This window comes from Ruditapes philippinarum, unplaced genomic scaffold, assembly GCF_026571515.1.
Source record: "Ruditapes philippinarum isolate M1 unplaced genomic scaffold, ASM2657151v2 ctg5631_1_1_1_1, whole genome shotgun sequence".
Classification (NCBI taxonomy): Eukaryota; Metazoa; Mollusca; class Bivalvia; order Venerida; family Veneridae; genus Ruditapes; species Ruditapes philippinarum.
This window is the reverse complement of record NW_026863950.1, coordinates 40,265-61,586: the sequence shown is the minus strand read 5'-3', so window position 1 is coordinate 61,586 and position 21,322 is coordinate 40,265. Positions and strand designations below refer to the sequence as shown.

The 21,322-nt window shown below is 32.8% G+C and overlaps 2 protein-coding genes across 2 annotated transcripts in view; both read left to right on the top strand.

Moving 5' to 3' along the window:
• Window positions 1-3,216, top strand: part of LOC132723913 (uncharacterized) — a 34,848-nt gene extending 31,632 nt beyond the window's left edge. The window contains exon 10 of the mRNA XM_060708721.1: window positions 1,711-3,216. Within this exon, the coding sequence (XP_060564704.1) occupies window positions 1,711-2,656 (946 nt within the window). The 3' untranslated portion in view covers window positions 2,657-3,216. The remainder of the gene's footprint in view (window positions 1-1,710) is intronic.
• A 9,722-nt stretch (window positions 3,217-12,938) lies between these two features.
• Window positions 12,939-21,322, top strand: part of LOC132723911 (protein furry homolog-like) — a 33,757-nt gene continuing 25,373 nt past the window's right edge. The window contains exon 1 of the mRNA XM_060708720.1: window positions 12,939-13,073. The gene's annotated coding sequence lies outside the window, so the exon portion shown is untranslated. The remainder of the gene's footprint in view (window positions 13,074-21,322) is intronic.

Sequence of the window (21,322 nt, the reverse complement as noted above, 5' to 3'; positions counted from 1 at the left end):
TTAATATCAGCTGACCTACATTTTGATGATGTGACCTTCTTTCTTGTCCTTTGATGTACAGCTATGATATTTGGACCATGCTTTGGTTTTTTATATACAGATATAAGAGTTTGACCGTTTGCACAATTTCAAGTGAAGAACTGAATTTGATATCAAATTACCTAATTATTGACCTAGCAACCTTATTTCTTGTGTTTTTTTTGTGTACAGCTATGAAATTAGGACAAGTATGGTCTAGTGACCAGCATTGTTCAAATTCTTATAATGAAAACTAACTTTCACTGATTTCACACAAATAATAGTCTGTGCTCAGGTGAGCGCTTTTGGCCCAATGCCACCTTGTTCAGGTAAAAGTGTTCATAAAATCTTTTCCAATCCATCTATCAAATAAAACGCAATTTGTAACAGTTCGTTAAAGACATATCATGTCCAATAGCAGCTTGTAACTTCTTCAGTTCCTCAGGGATCTAATCTTTTTCCTCTATCATTTTCATTATATAACAATGACATCGCTTTAGTTACTACTTATGGTAATATAGATCTTTATGCCAACGATTCTACTATATATGATCGTGGGTCGATATACGAGAAAGTAAACTTCAACAAAATTTGGATGCCATAGATCGATGGTGCAATTTAAGCAATATGCAATCCTTCCAAATAAACAAAGTACATGGTATATTATATACGAAACAAAACATAATTATTGTAATGAACTATATTTAAGTATAACAAAGCAAAAGAAAACAACAGAAAATGTAAAGATACAAAATTTATTAGGTGTTTTATGGTTAACTCTTTGTCCTGGAATTACCAAACTGAAGTGCTTTTGTTCAAACTAAAAAAATAGCATTATTGAAACGTATATCTTTTTTACCTGTCAGATAAAATTAAACAGTTATTTTATTATGCGATTATAATGTCGAATTGTTGATTTTTTGTTGTACAGTTTCGAGCAAAGGAAATTTAAGATCTTTAAACGAAATAGGTAAATACAAATAAGAGCTGCAAGGATTATTTCAAACAAAACATCTCGAATAAGAAATCACGATGTACTAAAAGAACTTGGGTGGATGTTGTTCAATGAACGATGCATTTTTCATAATGGAATTCCTGTTTATAAAGCTTGTAATAATCAAGTCACTTCTTATATAAATATTATCTGAAAGTTTGACCTTTCCTAGCAATGAAATTCACAATTTAAAGTCTGCATCACAAAATGACACAGTTATGCCAAAACACCGTACAAACTATATGGTAAAAAGACTTTTTGTTACAATGGTGCAAAGATTTGAAACAGACTACCTGACATCTTTTAAAAATTAATATAAACAAACATATCTTGCAGACAAAATAAATAGCTAATTGTGGCATTATGTTATATTACTTATAATGCATGTGTTTTGGTTAAGTGAATTTATTGTGTGTAAATGACATTTGTGTGAATGATATTAAATATCTAAATGGAACGTTGCCAAAATAATCAAATAATGTTTGCTGTAAGACCGAATCTAAATTGACAATGGAATAGTTGATATAGTTTTATGTTGTTGTGTGTGTGTGTACGTGTGTTCGTGCGTGCGCGCGTGTGTGTATGTGTGCGTGTGTTTCGATTATTTGTATAGAAGGCTGGTATATCTCCATATGTTACCTTCATTTGATATTTTCATTATTATTGATCATAACGAAACACTATCGTATACATTTCAGGTCGTGTTCAAGGCTTGTGAAACTTAGGAAACGTATTCCGAACAAAGAACTTAAATTTATATCAATTCCCTTCAGGCACTCGATCAAACTAAAAGGTAATGTTATATCAATATGCACACTACCTAATGGCGAGTTTCTAACACAGCTTGAAACAAAGTCAGGATCTGAATTTTTGAAGCTCAACAAAAACTTCAATCCTATATCAAATTCCGCTTCCACTTTGGTGGATATTTCTAGCATTTGTTACATAGGTAACAACAAAGCTGTATTTATCCAAGAAATCAACTCAAGTGTATTACAGTTTATGAACGTCATATCTTTACAAATTCTGCAACAGGAAGTAAATTGTAAGCATAACGTTCATTGCTTGGCTTGTCATGGTGATATGATTTATGCATTTGATGGCAGATTTGTGCTTCATTGTACAACAGATGGAGGCAAAGCAGGTACTCTCTGTACATTACAAGATTATAAAGACAGAGGAAATTGTGATTTGAGTAGCCTGGCAGTAAGTGCCGATGGAGAATTTATATTCTGTATAAATAGACATTTTTACATGTACAAACTTGATAGTTGTAATGGGAAGGTTTTATTGGAAATCAATCTTCGTAGGCTACCAGTTCCTCAGGAACCGACAGGAAGATTGCGTATTCTTGCTTCTTTAACAAGCGCAGTTGAAAGGGATATTATCGGTGAGACAAGTCTTGTTCCACCAGTAAATGTGTGTTACCTCGAAAATGATACCGCCATTTTATATGACAAGGAAGGTCATGTTTTATTTGTTAATAGTAAAGGTGAATATTTAGTTACTAAAAAAGATGACATGAAGAGAAGTTCTACTGTCTCCTACATTTCAACACTATATGACAGAACTGCTTCAAGTCTTCTTGTAGTGGATAACGATACCTTAAAGTTATTTACAGTGAAATGGGATAATGATTCGTGACTTCTTTTAAGTCATCCCATTTACAACATTCTTTTGTGTACGGCTTTACATGATCTGTCTTTCATGCTTGTTTTAGCTCACCTGAGCACAATGGTGGGTCCCATTTTAAAGTTATATGGCTTCTGTCTGATTGACATTGAATTTTAAAATCAGCTGACCTAGACTTGAAAAGTGACCTTCTTTTGTGTCTTTTGATGTATAGCTATGAAAATTGGACCATGTCCCTTGTTTTAGATGTAAAAATTAAACTTTTATACTAGACCTAGATTTTGATGATACATGTATAACCTTCTTTCTTGCTTTTTGGTAAAGTGACCTACTTTCCTGTCCATGAAATGAGGGTACTTTGACCTATTGGTACTTAACTTGGCATGTGAGTAGCTTACATGAAAATACAGCCTGGCATTCCTACTCATGTATCTGGAATATTTTTATTTTGAACTACTCAAACCAACTTTCTGTGTTGGTACAAATAACAGCATCATCTTTTAACAATGCCATTTTTCATATCTATTTCCTGTCACAACACTTGTTGGTGCAAACATGGTTTTCTTCGCATTGCATTGCTTCTTCTTGTTGTTGTTATTGTTGTTTTTACATCTGTTTATAAATATGTTTAGTTTGCTATGAGTTTTTAATTTATTGTACATGTAATGTTTACTTTGTTAAAATTAATTATATTGGTTATCATTTGATAATAATGCTATTTTTTCCATGCTTTAAATCAATTGGAATATCTTCTAATTTTTGAGAAAGTAACATCTGTAAAAGCTCTCTAAGGTCAATTAATTCATTATTTTTTTATTTTAGGCACTTTGACATATAATTGAACCTTCGAGATTCTCTTAATTCACTTATACAATTTTGATAATTTTTTAGTATTTTGGTTATTTTTTTTTACAAAATTAAGATAAATTCATTTCTTTTATAATGCCCTCCTCCCAACACATTGTAGCACATTGTGGCAATTTTGTTATGTGCAAGATCAGGCCTTGAGCTCAAAGGTCAAGTTCAAACTTTGACTTTAAATGACATTTTTAATAAATATGCATATATGCGATATATATTGTTCGTGTCCGGTCAACAATTCTGCCATTGATAGATAGATTTAAGAAAAGTATTTATAAATGTATTTCACCTAATTGCAATGTGTTGCGTGCTAGAATTGGATCCCGACCTCAAAGGTCAAGGTCACAGTCATGATATGAATCGTTATATAAAAATGCATTGATGGTTGTGTCCGGCACTAATTCTGTATTTTCTGGGTGGATTTTATAATAATTTAGCATGAACATGATGATGGTGTTGCGCATATGGGTCAGGTCTGCAGTTTAAAGGAAGATCTATGTCAAACATGATGATTTTGAATAGATTGTCTTCGTTTTTGCATAACCTTAATATTAATATATGGATTTTAAAATAAAAATGCATAAATATGCTGCTTATTACGATGATGTGTAATTAATAATTTAGCACAGCAGCCCAAAGATGAAGTATATACTTTAATCGCAATAGTTATGATATGATAGTGCATTGATAGCTAGCTATGTCTAGTCTATGTTTTTTAGCCATTCAGTGAGATATTATTTTTTTTTACTTTTGCTTAAATATACGGTTCCTTAAAACAATTGATGATGAGTGTGTAGCTTAAAGATCAAAGTCACGATTTGACATTTAAGGTTTATAGTTTCATGAAGAACATTGATGGTTACACAAAGTCATCAATTTTGTCATCTATGAATGGATTTTGAATTAACTAGCCATATTTTTTGGCTTATTAGGAAAGCTTTTTACACGCCAACGCCAGGTGAAGGGGTTAAAATGTCATTGTTATAATTTGATGCCAAAATAGTTAATTGAAGTTTGTGTCTGGTAGTATCTTTGTCATTTATTCATGGATGCTTTTGAAATAATTGGTCTCACCGGGAATATAAGAAAGTATTTGTTTATCTTTCTATATTCTTGTTACACTTTTTTTTATAGTAACCATGCCCTTTATACAAGTCAAAGGTCATGGTTCCTCTACTGGACCCTGCTTTGAGGCATTTGCTTGTTTTCAACGAAATCTTTTGTTTGTTCTTACTGGCAGCCATCTTGTAAAATTAAGATATTTATGCTTGTAAGTGTAACTTTAAAACAAGGCTTGTTGCTATTTAGATTTTTTCGTTTAATAGCACAGAATCATCAAGGTATTTTTATCATACTTTTAGCTTATTACATATTATTACAATGTTTTCAACTGATTCATTTTTTTATTTAACCTGATTTTTCTGATATTCATATTTTTGGTAAAATTAGAACATTTTCTATTAAAGTATGCTTTGTGAACTTGATTAGCTATAAGTTACTTTGCTTAGTGTACATACAAGTTCGTTTAATAAAAATTTGGTTGATTTCCAACTAATTCAACACTTGAGTTTTTTCCCTGCTCTGTCATCCTGTCGATTAGATTTTCCCTGATTTATAAAAATCATTTTACCACTACTCCTGAACAAACTATTGAAGAACATAACATAGTGGCAAATAGGTAGCTCTAATCCTATTTTTACATGGAATATTTTAAACACCACAGCAACAGAATTTATATACCCGACTGCTTTTAATGTATTAAGTAATTTCAATTTATCCTCAAGTAAAGTACTTATGCTCTACTTCCAATTCGTTACAGGTTATATGGCTGTGTTTAAACATACATACATACATACATACATACATACATACATACATACAAGACTATAAGTTCAAAAATGAACATAAGATTGTGATTAAACTATTTACTTTAAATAGAAATCATGAATGATCATTTGCTTTAATAATCTAAAAGATGAAAAATTACACCATGCTATTACAGGTTTGTATGGCTGAAATAATTTGTTTAAGGGCATGTTTTTGGTATATTCAGATAAAACTGGTTTAAATACTATGGTGGTTGATTTCTGCCATTTCGTGTCTCAAAAGAATGCGTAGACACGAAGAGATGATAATATGCTCAGTAATCAGGTCTTCGTCTTTGATTTTTTTGGGCGTCGATACGAAAACACGATATATTTTAGGCGAAATGACAATATTTTATTGTGCGAAGACAACAGACCTCTTTCTTATCTTTGTATCTGCCCCCTATATGTGTCGGGTCGTCATGTCTTCGCCTCAAAAAGCGAAAGTCGAGGACGATAGCTTGCCAATTTATCGAGTCTTTGTGTCGTCGTGTTTTACCCCCGATAATTTGCCAGTTATCCAGTCTTCGCCTGTTGTATTATAGACGACAAATATAGGGAGCCGATACAAATATTTCTACCCGCCGACACCATAAACGACCGTTCATACAAATAAATGCAAATCAATATTTCTCATTGTACTAAATTGTTTATTTGGATATGAATCTCATTGGATCAAGTGAATGGCCGGTGAAATTACATACGTCTAGTTTTGTTAACAATTTTTAAGTACAAACAAAAAAACAACAGACTTAGACAAAGGGCAGTGACGATTTTCGTTAATAACAATTAGAGTTTAGAATGTTTCATTTGTTTTAGTCAGTCTTTTCAGCTGCCCGTTCAAATGATGGGTCCCGATATGGAGGTTAAATATATAAACCAAAACATTTGCTTTTTTCTGACATTGGTTTGTTGATATGTTTTTCTGACTGAGCAGATGAACGAAATATGTCTTCTGTAATAAATTGTATAACAATTTATAATTATTACGCTCAAAACTTGTGATATTTATTTTTTCTCCACAACATTTTCATCATCTATAACATAACACCAGCAAAATACAAAACATTTCACAATATTAAAGCAGCATGCCTCAATATTCATGCTAATTTTCATAAATTATTTTAACTTAAAAAGAAATTATTATGAGGGAAATGAAGAATGTTATTTACACAGTGCAGACTGCTCTTTAAGTTTATCCATTTAAATTACCAAACAGAGGTCATATGCGAAAGTAGTTTTTACTGCGTCAGTCATGTAGCAGAAATATGGTGAATATGGAGAGAAATACTGCCAAACAGACATTAATATTAATCTTAGATAATTATTTGAATCTTGAATCTTTTTATATTACTTTAAATCTAAATAGATCTACAGTTTGATTTTTTTAAAATCATTTTGGATCATGCAGCTTTAAAAACAATACAATTTAATTATATGACAGTGTACAATAGGGCTAATATTTTCAATATTGCTCCGTAATGTCGAGCTTTTTTTTCTGTAAAGAAAACCCGATATGTAGCCTCAGGCCATAGTGTTTCAACATAACATTCGAGTTCGATATACTCGGACTGTTTTCAGATGGATTCTAAAGCTTATTTTAATGAAAAAGATTATTTGTTATATTCTCGGGGACTTGAAATTGATAAGATCTACGAGTCTTGTTACACAGAAAAAAGTGAATACCGGATGTGCCTCTTAGCACCAAATAAAATTTAGGAAAATTGTTTATGAAGCTGAAAAACACATGTACACGTCCATGTTCCATACAAAAACTGAAGTTATATCCACAGTAAACCAATAAGAAATTTATGTTATGTAACAAATTATATATTATAATTATAGACAAGAGAATCATACACACAATAAACTACTTGTAACTTAAATCAGGTACATGGACTCTCATGTGATGAAGATGTTCAGCTAGCTTACAGAATGTATGTGGTTCTACTCGGGAACACATTTGTTTCTTAAATGAAGGGCGTCTGAGGTCTTCCTTCACCGGAAAAGCTGGAATGACGCCATATAATTTACGTCAGTGTGACGAAAATTCCAACAGCAACAAAAATTGAATAAAGTCTAAACCTATATTATATTATACTTCATTAATTTTAAAGTCATTAATAATTTCTATAAGACTTACTTCAAATTTAAGGTTTTTTTTTCATTTTTAAAGATTAAAGACGTACATGTATTTTAATTTCTGCTGTTAGATTTTTTGTTAAGTTTCTATGATTTACAATTATTATTCGGACTATTTTTGACAGTGTTTTGTTTAAAAAAATTAAAGCTGTATTATAATATAAATGATGGAAGAGTTATTGTGACCCTTTCAATTTGAGTGAAAGGTTAAAGTGGATTGGTCTCTAATTTGAGTGACAGGTTAAAGAAAAGATAAAAAGAATAGAAATGTATTATTTGGATATATTGATAAAATATTTCTGGAATGAAAAATGTTGATAAAGTTCTAAGTGATTTAGTTTTAGCATTTATATGATGAATAATAATATTTTATTCTAGAACAATGAATTATTTACTATATAAAAATGATGTCATAACAGGTCACATATCACATTGATCAACAACATACATATATAATTATTGGATTTAACTCACTACAGTGTTGAAGCCAGTACCTTTTGACGCTTGATAGAAATCTTGATCACAAGTACTTAAATATCGAAATGTGATGAGATGAATTTACAGATTTAAAATACATTCTAGCAGATGAAAAGGCGAGATCTTAGCATTCAAGCACCTTGTCCGGTTGTTACCGGAATACGGTATTAAGTGTGGTACTCAGTATATCTATGGTAATATAGACCCTCTATTACAGACCACTTCACTTTAAATTGCTTTTATAAACCAGTTGATTCAACCAGGAAATATTTAAGAATATGTTATTTATTTGGATTTTAGTGTAATGTAGAATTAGGGACATATCAGGTATCTGATAGCTAAAATGTATGCAAAATTTTAGTTACTTTATTACGTTCATTGTGAACATTTTAACTGTATAACATAGAACTTTTTGAAATAATATTCTCCTTTCTTTGTGTGTTTAAATGAAGATGTTTTATCACATTTACTTTTTTCTCATAATCACGTTAAGTTACCTGTATTCAAAACTTCATTGCAATATTAAACAAGACTAAATTTGATAACCTTGATGTCTGAAATAAAAAAAACCTAGCTTAAAAATAATTTATTTAATTTAATATTTACACTGCCTTATACATGTACATGTATGCAATTTTTCTTCACATATTTCATGGCTTTTATTGGGTTTTGTTTTACTTCACAGTTTATAATGCTCCCTGAAAAAATTGAGGGGAGCATATAGTCGCCTCAGTTAGTCCGCCCATACGTATGTCCCGAATTCATGTCTGGCCCATAATTTCGTTATTTGAAATCGGATTTTTAAACTATTTCACAAAAATGATCACCATATTGAGAAGACGTGTCGCGCGCAAATTTGGGTCACTATCTTGAAGGTCAAGGTCACAGCATGACCTTGCAGCAAAATCGTGTCTGGCCAATAACTTATTTGAAGTCAAATTTAACAACTATTTCACCATATCGAGAAGATGTGTTTCGCGCAATTTTTGGGTCGCTATCTTGAAGGTCAAAGTCACAGCATGACCTTGCAACAAAATTATGTCCAGTCCATAACTTTATTTATTTGGTGTCGGATTTTACAATATTTAACAAAAATGAGCACCGTATTGAGACGACATGTCGCGCGCAAGTCGGAAGATAGATCTCGTTGAGTAGAAGTGCAGTGCAAAGAACAGTAACTCTGCCTTGCCTAAGTTTAGAATTATCACACTTTGAACTTTGTCCAGGACATAACTCTGAAACTACAAACATAAACTTTTCTGTGTCCAAAACCTAGTCGTGGATCACCCGGTTGAACCGGCTCTTGTTTTAGCTTAAAAGGACTCCACTGAGTTTCAAAAACCTAAAACGATTTGAATTCTCACATAGATCAGCGAGGGCATTCAAAACAGAAATATATGTTGAAGATAATTTCAAAATGTACTAAGAAATAGATTGAAAATTGTATTGATGAGCCCTCCTTATACTGATCTAATTAAGGTCATTTTTCACAAATGGAACATTAATCTCAAAAAGTTATTACCTGTCTAGCCATGGCAAACAACCTCAGTTGAGTCCCTTTAAATGTGTCATACATTTCTTGTTCTTGCAATAGAAGACATTTGTGTTAACATTAGAAACTTTCCTTGGTAAATTTGTATAACACTGAATTTGTTTATTGTAAATGTAATGAATCATTTGTAACAAAAATAACCTAAACATCAAGCAGTTAACTGTATGAACTGTGTAATCCAAAATTTTAGCATGGGATTAAAAGTTATTAATTACATAAATTAATTTTTTAATGCAAAAATGACAATATTTTTATCAACTTTAAATCAGTTTTTGCCTACCTTTGTTTTAACTTTCAACTGTTGTTAAAATAATAAAAATAAGCACGTAATAATGATTAAAGTTAAAGTATATACATGTTTATTGATAAATATGAAATATTTGTCACTTTAATTTATGAAATCGTTAAGTAATTATATATCGTTTGTACTGTTTGATGTGATGTCATCTTTCTATAAGTGATGCCATCTGTACTCTAAATGAAGCCATCTTTACTGCAAGTGATGGCATTTTTACTGCAAGTGATGTCTTTTTTACTGTAATTGATGTCATTTTTCTTTAAAATGATGTCATTTTTCCTGAAAGTGATGTCATCTTTACTGTAAGTGATGGCATCTTTACTGTAAGTGATGTCATCTTTACTGTAAATTATGTTTTTTTTACTGTAAGTGATGTCTTCTTTCCAGCAATTGATGTCATATTTCTTGTAAAATGATGTCATCTTTCCCGTCAATGATGACATCGTGCCAGTTAGTTTTGTCATCTTTTTTGTCAGTTATATCATCTCTCTTGTGTGCTTCTTTTGCAGTTATTATGTTTCTGTTTATGGATTTAGATGAATAAACTGTTAAATATGTTATGAATTTTTTTAGTTTTTATTGTTCAGTCTGTACTTGCTAAACTAATACATGGTCAGGACTATATATTACCATATCCCACAGCTGTCATTATGTACCAATAAGTGATTTTTTTAGACTTATATCTGCAACATGGCTTATGATCGACGCTAGACAAAGACTTTTAGTATTTTCGGTTGAAACTCTATTATTTCCTGAAATACATTGTAGACATTGTACTTTGCAGAAATGACAGTAATGATTCTCACTTGGTCCTCTTTACAATAATATTTTATAGATGGTTTGACTCTTGTATGTCACAGGTTCATAAGATAAACTTAAAGATAAATTTCATGAAATCACTTTTCATACACATACATATATAAACCACGCCTCTGGGGGTAATATTATTATATTGACATTTATAATACTGCACGTATGTAATGTCGCAAATCATTTGTTTTTTTTACAAAACATGAAGTAATTTGGAACAAACTGGAAAAAAATGACTCATTTTTAGGGGCAATATTGTTTTGCCATTTCACCTGCCAGCTATATGAACAACGCCATGTTTGTTCTTGAAATCGTGAAAATTACCTTCTCAGTACTACAGACACTTGGCGTGTTGAGCTTTAAACGCCTTTAAAATCCAAATAAAATTTGTCAATCCCAGCACATGTACTGATCATATAATTTAAAAAATAAAATAAGCCGTTTAGAAAAAAAGTCATATTTCAACGTCTTAATTATAGACGTTGAAATATGATTTTTTTCAAAACGGCTTTTATTAATGTTATATATATATATATATATATATATATATATATATATATATATATATATATATATATATATATATATATATATGTATATATGTATATATATATATATATATATATATATATATATATACACGTATGATCAGCACTTGGCTGGGATTGAAAAATATACATTTTATTTGGATTTTAAAGGCGTTTGAAGCTCCACACCCAAAGTGTCGGTGCTCAGTACTGGTTTGTTAGCGGTTAAAATTAGAATCCGCATCGCTTTCAAAATTGTGATTGCTCGCCGATGATTGGCTGTTTAAAAGATCACGAGAAGGTTACAACATATTGGTGGTAGTCACCGAATATGTGTAAGTATTCTAGGCTTAGAGTACGGACCCGTACATGTCACCATTCATGTCCTTAAATGTTATTATCTACCAGAAGGTGATCTATACATTTTGAATTCAATAATTCACTGAATGATACTAAATATGTATGCAAGTTGAATAAAGTGGTGCTGCCAAAATAAATGGTCATATCTTTCTGAAGAGTTTGGCTGAATGATAAGATTATGCAACTCGGACTGGTACCTGACACATGTTTTTCGTATGCATAGCCGACATGCACGTTTTTTTTGCAGGTTTTTACATGGGAATTTGAAATGAAATTTTAGCAAAAAAGTTCCTTTTCAATTTTGTATATTACTTATAATGAGAATACCCTAAACTGGTGAAATATAAATACGTTAAATATTATGGCACATATTAAGATCCAGAAAATGGTATTGAACAGATCATTTTATTTTGTTTTGCCTTCTCATTGAGGGGAGCTTTAGTTAGAAGGTGTGGGGAGGATGGGGCTTGACTCCATTCTGCATCATTCTTCACATATAAATAGAGGTTGGCTCGTATGACTGTTATTGTTAAGTTGGTGGCCAAGTATCGCCCATATTCTTAAAAATATGTCTCATATGGGGTTGCGATGTTTTTAATGACCTAAGCTTACATGATACACTCATTCATGTTCTATAACGAATAGACTATATGTACATATATTTTATCCTCTCATATATGTTTTCATAAGAACTAGAGTATGTACATATAGATGATACCCTAGGTCATCATTTAGGATCGCACATATATGTTTTATTGGAACTACGGCACATGTACATTTAGATAATTAGATGATCTAATTGTCAGCTGACATGATCCCCTTATCCTTCCCCTTGCAATTGTTTTTTAAAAGACTACACAGTATATGTTCCTGTAGAAGACCTCTTGTTCCTCTTATAATGTGATTCCTCATATATCTTTCATATGAACAAGTATATACATAGTATATACATTTAGATGACCCTGTAGTCATCTTACGTGATATCCTCATATATGTTCATATGCTGATTAGTGATATAAATGAAAAGCCATTGTATGTCCTGAAGACTTTTAAGTATATTTTCAGTTTTAGACATACGTGTATATTTATAAGGAGGATTAAACATAAACACTATTTACCAGTGGCATTCACAGTGACATTGAGCATTTCCACAACATTATAATCTATTCTTAATCAGAATGATAACTCTTTATCAGAAATTCGTGCTTACTTCAAAAGTGGAGCAAAATATGCAGTGTACAAGTTCTCTCAAACGTTCCCTTTTTCCGTCTTCCTTCTTTCGCCTGCTTGAATCAAGTGTGCGACCATTATACGTCCTTCCCCTTGCTATTGTATTTTACAAGAACTACACTTAACACTTTCACTTTCGGTTAAACTTCAGTTAAGCTTAAACATTTACTTAAAACTGTTGTGACTCACGTTACTTAAGTTGTACATTTATTATAAAGTATGTTCACAGTGATGTATGACAATTTAGCAGTTATGTACTAGGGATTTGCATTATAGGGCAGCTATTTCAATCGCCAAGGAATTCTTGGTAAGCAAAATTATCGATAATTATGTATATGTCATTAAGTTATGCTACATATAACAGAACATTTTATTGAACAATATTTATTAACCACAATGTATATTTATACTGATTTTGTGCTACCTAAACGATATATATTGTAACAAGAGGGCCATGATGGCCCTGAGGTCGCTCACCTGTATATAGGCCCCCCACCCCCGGGCCAATTTTTACCCAAGGGCTTTTTATTTGAACAGACTTGGTAAACACCCATAAGAAGATGTTTCATGCTATACATCTAAGTTCTAGCTCATTGGGTTTTTTAAAAGAAGATTTTTAAAGTTTTTACTATACACATATAGTTAAAAACAATGACACCCCTGGGGCAGGCCCAGTTTTGACCCCCGGGCTTTTATTTGAACAAACTTTGTAGATATTTACTTAAAGATGTTTCATGCTTAATATCTAAACTCTAGCTATTCGGGTTTTTTCAAAGAAGATTTTTAAGTTTTTGCTATACACATATAAGGAAAATCAATGACCCCCCCGGCGGGGCCAGTTTTGACCCCAGGGCTTTTATTTGAACATACTTGGTAGACACCCATTAGAACATGTTTCATGCTAAATATCTTAGCTCTAGCTCTTTGAGTTCTTTAAAAGAAGATTTTTTAAGTTTTTACTATATGCATATAGGGAAAATCAATGACCCCCTGGCCCTGGGGCAGGGCCAATTTTGACCCCAGGGCTTTTATTTGAACAAACTTGGTAGACACTCATTAGAAGATGTTTCATGCTAAATATCTTAGCTCTAGCTCTTTGGAATCTTTAAAAGAAGATTTTTTAAGTTTTTACTATATGCATATAGGGAAAATCTATGACCCCCTGGGGCAGGGTCAATTTTGACCCCCAGGGCTTTTATTTGAACAAACTTGGTAGACATTCACTAGAAGATATTTCATGCCAAATATCTAAGCTCTAGCTCTTTTGGTTCTTTAAAAGAAGATTTTTTAAGTATTTACTATATGCATGTAGGGAAAATCAATGACCCCCGGGGTGGGGCCAATTTTGACCACAGGGCTTTAATTTGAACAAACTTGGTAGACACTCACAAGAAGATGTTTCATGCTTAATATCTTAGCTCTAGCTCTTCGGGTTCTTTAAAAGAAGATTTTTTAAGTTTTTACTATATGCATATAGGGAAAATCAATGAACCCCTGGGGCGGGGCCAATTTTGACCCCAGGGCTTTTATTTGAACAAACTTGGTAGACATTCACTAGAAGATGTTTCATGCTTAATATCTAAGCTCTAGCTCTTACGGTTCTTTTAAAAGTAGATTTTTTAAGTTTTTACTATATGCATATAGGGAAAATCAATGACCCCCCGGGGCGGGGCCAATTTTCACCCCAGGGCTTTATATTTGAACAAACTTGGTAGACATTCACTAGAAGATGTTTCATGCTTAATATCTTAGCTCTAGCTCTTCGGTTCTTTAAAAGAAGATTTTTAAGTTTTTACTATATGCATATAGGGAAAATCAATGAACCCCTGGGGCGGGGCCAATTTTGACCCCAGGGCTTTTATTTGAACAAACTTGGTAGACATTCACTAGAAGATATTTCATGCTTAATATCTAAGCTCTAGCTCTTACGGTTCTTTAAAAGTAGATTTTTTAAGTTTTTTACTATATGCATATAGGGAAAATCAATGACCCCCCGGGGCGGGGCCAATTTTCACCCCAGGGCTTATATTTGAACAAACTTGGTAGACATTCACTAGAAGATGTTTCATGCTTAATATCTTAGCTCTAGCTCTTCGGGTTCTTTAAAAGAAGATTTTTTAAGTTTTTACTATATGCATATAGGGAAAATCAATGAACCCCTGGGGCGGGGCCAATTTTGACCCCAGGGCTTTTATTTGAACAAACTTGGTAGACATTCACTAGAAGATGTTTCATGCTTAATATCTAAGCTCTAGCTCTTACGGTTCTTTAAAAGTAGATTTTTTAAGTTTTTACTATATGCATATAGGGAAAATCAATGACCCCCCGGGGCGGGGCCAATTTTCACCCCAGGGCTTATATTTGAACAAACTTGGTAGACAATCACTAGAAGATGTTTCATGCCAAATATCTTAGCTCTAGCTCTTTGGGTTCTTTAAAAGAAGATTTTTTAAGTTTTTACTATATGCATATAGGGAAAATCAATGACCCCCTTGGGCGGGGCCAATTTTGACCCCAGGGCTTTTATTTGAACAAACTTTGTAGATACTCACTAGAAGATGTTTCATGCCAAATATCTAAGCTCTAGCTCTTAGGGTTGTTTAAAAGAAGATATTTAAAGATTTTTCTTTCGGTTGCCATGGCAACTAGAGTTCTGCATGGAATTAAATTCTTTGAACAATTGTTAAAGGTGACCACCAAAGGAACATTCCTGTGAAGTTTGGATGAAATTGGCTCAGTGATTTATGAGGAGATGTCATTTAAAGCAAAAGTTTACGGACGGACGGACGACGGACGGACGGACAGACGGACGGACGGACGCCGGACGAAAAGCGATCACAAAAGCTCACCCTGTCACAAAGTGACAGGTGAGCTAATAAATGTATTGTTATGTTCTGATCTTATAAATCTATTTTTTCTTCAAATATGTATTAAAGCAGCATGCCTTCAACATTTTGAAAATGTATATTAAAGTAATTTAAAAGTATTGTGAAGTGAAGAAAGAAAGTAAATTATACATTAAAAAATGACATTTAAAACCCACGTAAATTACTAAAAAGATGTGAAAATATACAAAAAAGATCTTCTTGCGTAAGTCACACAAAAACAAATAATGCTGAAGGTTTATCCAAAAGTAGTGAAATGCAGAAGGGGTCGCCCAACAAAGTCATAAACTAATATCGGGTATGACCACCTTCAGCATCAGGGTCTTTCAATTTAAAAACCCTGTCAATATGAAGGACTGCCTGGGATCGTTGGCGCATAAAACGGATCAGCGTGATGTTGGGAATGTTCCATTTTTGATTAAGGCTTGTCTAAGCGTATGACGTTTGACAGTACAATAGGGCGACGTGTAGCACGCTGGCCAAAATTATCCCAAAGGTGTTCGACACACCAGTCATTATAAAATGCAATGTTATTCGCCCTAAGAAAATTCAGTGTTCCTAGTTGTATGGTTTGTGGCATTATCATGTTAAAAAAGAGTGACATTGGCACTATTTTCAAACAATGGTGTACCATGCCTCGTAAGAATTTTATCTCGTAAGCGTTAGGGATTCAAATTCCCTTCGATAACGAAAATTAGTGCTAAAGCTATGTGTAATGCCTGCCCAGACTTGGAAAGAACCCTCAGCCCAAAACGATCTCGTCCAAGTACGCAGCAGTCGTTTAAACATTTATTTCTCCTGCGGTATACTCAGCTGAATAAATGGAAAACCTCGACTCGTTAATGAAGAACGCTATTCCAGTGTTGTCTAAGGCAGCGTTGTTGTGTACGTGTCCAATTAACACGATTTACACGTTGACGTCGCCTCAAATGAAACAAAACCAACGTATGGTCATTGCATGTAGCCCACGCTCGCGCAAGAGATTACGCACAGTTTTTCTAGATATACGGTTGTTATGTGTACCAGGGGTGTTAGCAGCAGTAGCTGTGGCAGTGTAAGATGTCAGATAGGACGAGTAGAAAATCTAATATTCATAGCGACGGCATTCATCCCCATTCCAGCATAAAACATGCCAATGACACGTTCGCGTAAATATTGCGGAATTCTAGGCTTATCAACAATAAAGAAAACTGAATAAAATGCTATTAAGTACATCTTTTTGTTATTGACATGAAAGTCTATAAAATTACACTGAAATGTTCCATATATATATACATGAATCTACAGGTCTGCGCATCTTCTGCAACACGTTAAATGTGTTTTATCGGATATATAATTGTTCGTCCGAATATATGCCGTAGATCATTTGAACATTTGATTTGTTTAAATAACACTATTTATGCGCTTAAAAACAGGGGATGTCTTTTTTTCTGTATATATGTACATTGTTATATACAAATCTATAAGTCGAAACTCAAAAGTGACCCTCCAAGGCTTCCATAATATACTCTATACCCTTCCGTCTTCCGTGGTATAAAAATCTGGTTAACTGTTATCAACCTTCGTATTATAATTGTTCTTGTTAATTGTTTCATATGTAGAAACAAGTAACGATAAGCAACAATAAACACATGAAGGAAGTAAATTCACTTGCTTCACATACTGTTTTGATTTACATCCGGTTACTTTCTACAACAACTACTTGCACTTATTTATACTTTTTTGAAAAACAACATAAACGGTTTAATTTAAAAACCGAATAACAAGTCCTACGGAATCAGTGCGCAGGTGCAATAACCCCTATTATTACCCCTCACTTTTACTGTTAAGTGCCTAAGAAATTTGTACTGTAACAGTATTTTTAACAGTTTATGGTCAGAGGGTGTATTTTCTAAAGAAAATAAAATAAAATCATCATAAAAATCATCACAGTTATTGTTCGGTGTAATAAAACAAATAATACATGGAATTGTGAGTGACAGTAAAAGTATCATCCCTTGTAAAAATACTGTTACCCTTGGCCAACGCCTCAGGTGTAATTATTTTCCATCACAAATCCATGTATTATTTATATACTAACAGTTCCCTCCGAAGTCTTGGCCACGAGATACTATGTCGTGGCTATGAGTTACTAAGTCGTGGACACGAGATAACAAAGTCGTGCGTACGAGATAATTAAACAATCAGAAAACACTATATATATTATGAATTTGTAAACTTAACAACGTACTTTTACATAGAACATTAATCTTTTAAAGGGAAAGACAAGGTTAAAATAAAAACTTGATTTCAGAAAAAGAATACTATAAATAATAAGTCTGCAAATTTTCTGCCGCCAAATAATAATATTAAACGAATGATAACAAAATTTAAATCGCTAAATCACCGATTTCTACAAATCGGTAAGCGCGGCCATGTTTGTGTATTGGCCGTATAAAAACAGGTGCGCGTGATGTCATTTCCCCACATCTTTTAGATTCATGATAAATCTTGTTGAATCGTAAGGAAATATTAATATATTAAAGTATTGATCAGACAATTTAATTTTCACAGGAGGTGTAGAGGAGATTTTTTATGGTTCAAAATACGAAACAATTAAAAATAAAAAAAAAAGAAAGAAACGTACGGCTAGCCAAAAGTTCTAGCCGTACGTGAGTCACGAACGACTAGCCAGGACGCACTGTATTGTCTAGCCGTACGGCAATTTTCAAAATTATATGGAAGTCGAACGTTATAAAATTGTTGATTTTCATGCTTATCATTTGTTGTTTAATTTGTATGAATTATTAAATCATTTTTGTTAATTTTAAGCACATGGATCGAATAAAAAATGATTGGAGTGGAATAAATATATGTATGTATGAATGAATGTATTAATGTAATTGACTATGTACTTTGTATACGTCAAAATAAACTTTCTGTTCTGTTCTGTTAAATAATAAATAAATAAAAAGAACATTGAATGGAAAAAAAACGGTGAAATGCAAAAATAATTATATAATTTTCAAAACAGTAGATAAATATCGAACATAAAGGCACAGTCAATCAATTAATTAGACTTAATTAAAACCTATCCAGGGACTGACAATAGAATTTTAGAATGCCTTTCACGGAACATGCAAACTTTCCTTGTTACAGTACCGTCGGTAATTGTCGCAATTATCAAGAGCCTAACAACAATCATTTTCAGTGTTTGTTGTTTTTTTTGTTTTGTTTTTTTCATATTAAAGGTGTCGAAAATTAAACTTAATGAAACAAAAAAGGATTATTATCAAAAATTTGTAAACTATTTCAATTGGTGTAAATGCAAGCAAAGGCTATTTTTTCGCGACATCTTGCGATGACAAAGATCGATATATATATAGCGATCAAGGCGATTAATCTCTAAAAAGTTAACATCCAAAGACAATTAATGCTGTTTTTTGGTTAAAATCCTCGCTTAAAGTCATAAAATAACATATGCACTTTCGACTTCCATAAAATTTTGAAAAGTGCCGTACGGCTAGCCAATACAGCGTGTTCTTGCTAGTCGTACGTGACTCACGTACGGCTAAAACTTTTGGCTAGCCGTACGGGCCCGTACGCTAGCCACTTCCATTATAAAAACCCTACTAAAACGTGTTCTTAATAGTACATATAATTAATTTTTTGCAGTTTGATTCTGACCTTCAAATTAAAAGGTGTGAACATATGTTATAATTGATGTACACATTTCAAAAATATAAGCAACTGTTTTGAAAAGTAAATTGTTAACATGTCCGCAACGTATGATGCTGCGCATCGTAATCGTAGCCTAATGTTAACTGCAGGCAAATCATTTTTATTGGCTGCTCAAAAATCTAATTTGCATAATTTATTCACACAATTGCTGGTACTTACTACTTATGTCTAATACTGCGCATTGTCCATTTAAATTGTTCCTAATTTGCACCAAATGCTCCTGTCACACTGTGTACTGACGATTTTTATTGCTCCTTGTATGCCTCTGTGCCGACAGACCTTTTGATCATGCACAATGTTGCCCTAATTGGTTAATCGCCCTTGTCAAATATTCTAATGACGAAATAGACATCTATTTTTTTACGCTTCATCAGTGAACTGAATGACCTTAGGGGGAATTCGGTTCCACACCTGTCAAATTGTACTGTAGTAAATTACAGCACGTCATAAAATAGCAACACATTTTTTTTTCAGTTCCCAATAATCATTTTAAATATTAAGTAGATTTATGATTTTTTGTTTTATTGGATTAAATTTACGGTAGAAGAAATGCGTATCTGTCGGGGAAAGGAATTTGGTAAGTAGATAACGTGGAAAAAAGCTTTGGGGAACTGGATAAACCCGAGAATATGCGTAATTATAGGGGAATGGGCAACAGTTCCTGTTGCTGTTGGTACCAGTTTTGACTGGGTGCCTAAATAACTTTACGGACAGTTTTGTTTTCATACGATATAAGTCTGGCTGCCGATTTTCCTGCGCCTTTCTCATTTTAAGCGTCAATGGCGGAAAATCGCGTCCTCAGCATATTGGATTTAGTTGATATTTTACCTGAAAAAAAGATACATGACCGGCGATGTACCCTATTTGGACAGCTTGTCTAGCGAAAATTAAGTACAAAATAAAAGGATATATCGTCATTTTGAAGAAGTTTCTCATAGTACCCAAAGTAAATTTATGGTTTATCTTTGAAAATTAAGCAGTCATTGCTTAAATCATGTGGTGGGATCATCAGCAAGCTTGAGTATCGGGCAAATGATAATTAATGTCGCGGCGTCTTCAATTAATTAATTAAAGCAATTCAGTTCCATATGATGTTTTCATAAATAATATATAATGTACGCAATTAAATTAATAAGTTCTTCATCAAGATATATTTCAGTTGTACCAGCGTGTAAACCTATACCGGAAGTGGGTATAACACGTCACAATCTCGGTCTCGTCTGTCTCGCGAGAATGACAGAACGCTAAAATGGCGGCGCCCATGAACTTATTTCTCAAGTATAAGATAGTGTCTTTAAACACGAATTTCTCTCTTATAGGGTTGATGTCAATAGGGAAACTGTCATGGTTCCTCTTTTTAAATGATGAATATTTATATTAGACAGACATCAATCCATCCATTCTTATTCCTTTAAAATACTGAAGATATTCACTTTGAACTTGTCTTTAGGATCATATTAGAAAGTCACCTTCCAAGGCCCATCAGACATTATTTTTTACTATGGCCCGTATTCAGAATCGATACTAACACTCACACTCATTGAGTAAATCCCATATAATTGCCTAAGGTCAAGACAGTCCTCACTTTTCAGTAAAGTGGTATTCAGGTTATAAAGTAAGCGTCGACTGAACTGAAAGTTGAGAATATGTGAGATTAGGAGGGGGCTACCTTGAGGTGTCCTCAATAAAAAATACTGAATAACACTTTGTTTTGAGTATTGATTTTGAATTAATTTCGTCCCATATATATTTAAGTGCATCATACGCGAACTGAGAGTATTTTAGGAAATAAATGTTGAAAAACAGATACTTAGGGATAGAGATGATCCCAATAAATTGATGTCAGAAGTTAAATTTTATCAGAAATTATTATTTTCGAAGGAGTGTGCACATGTTTTACCCGGATTGAAAAAAGTAGTATAAAAAAGCAGTATGAACTATTAAGAAAAGA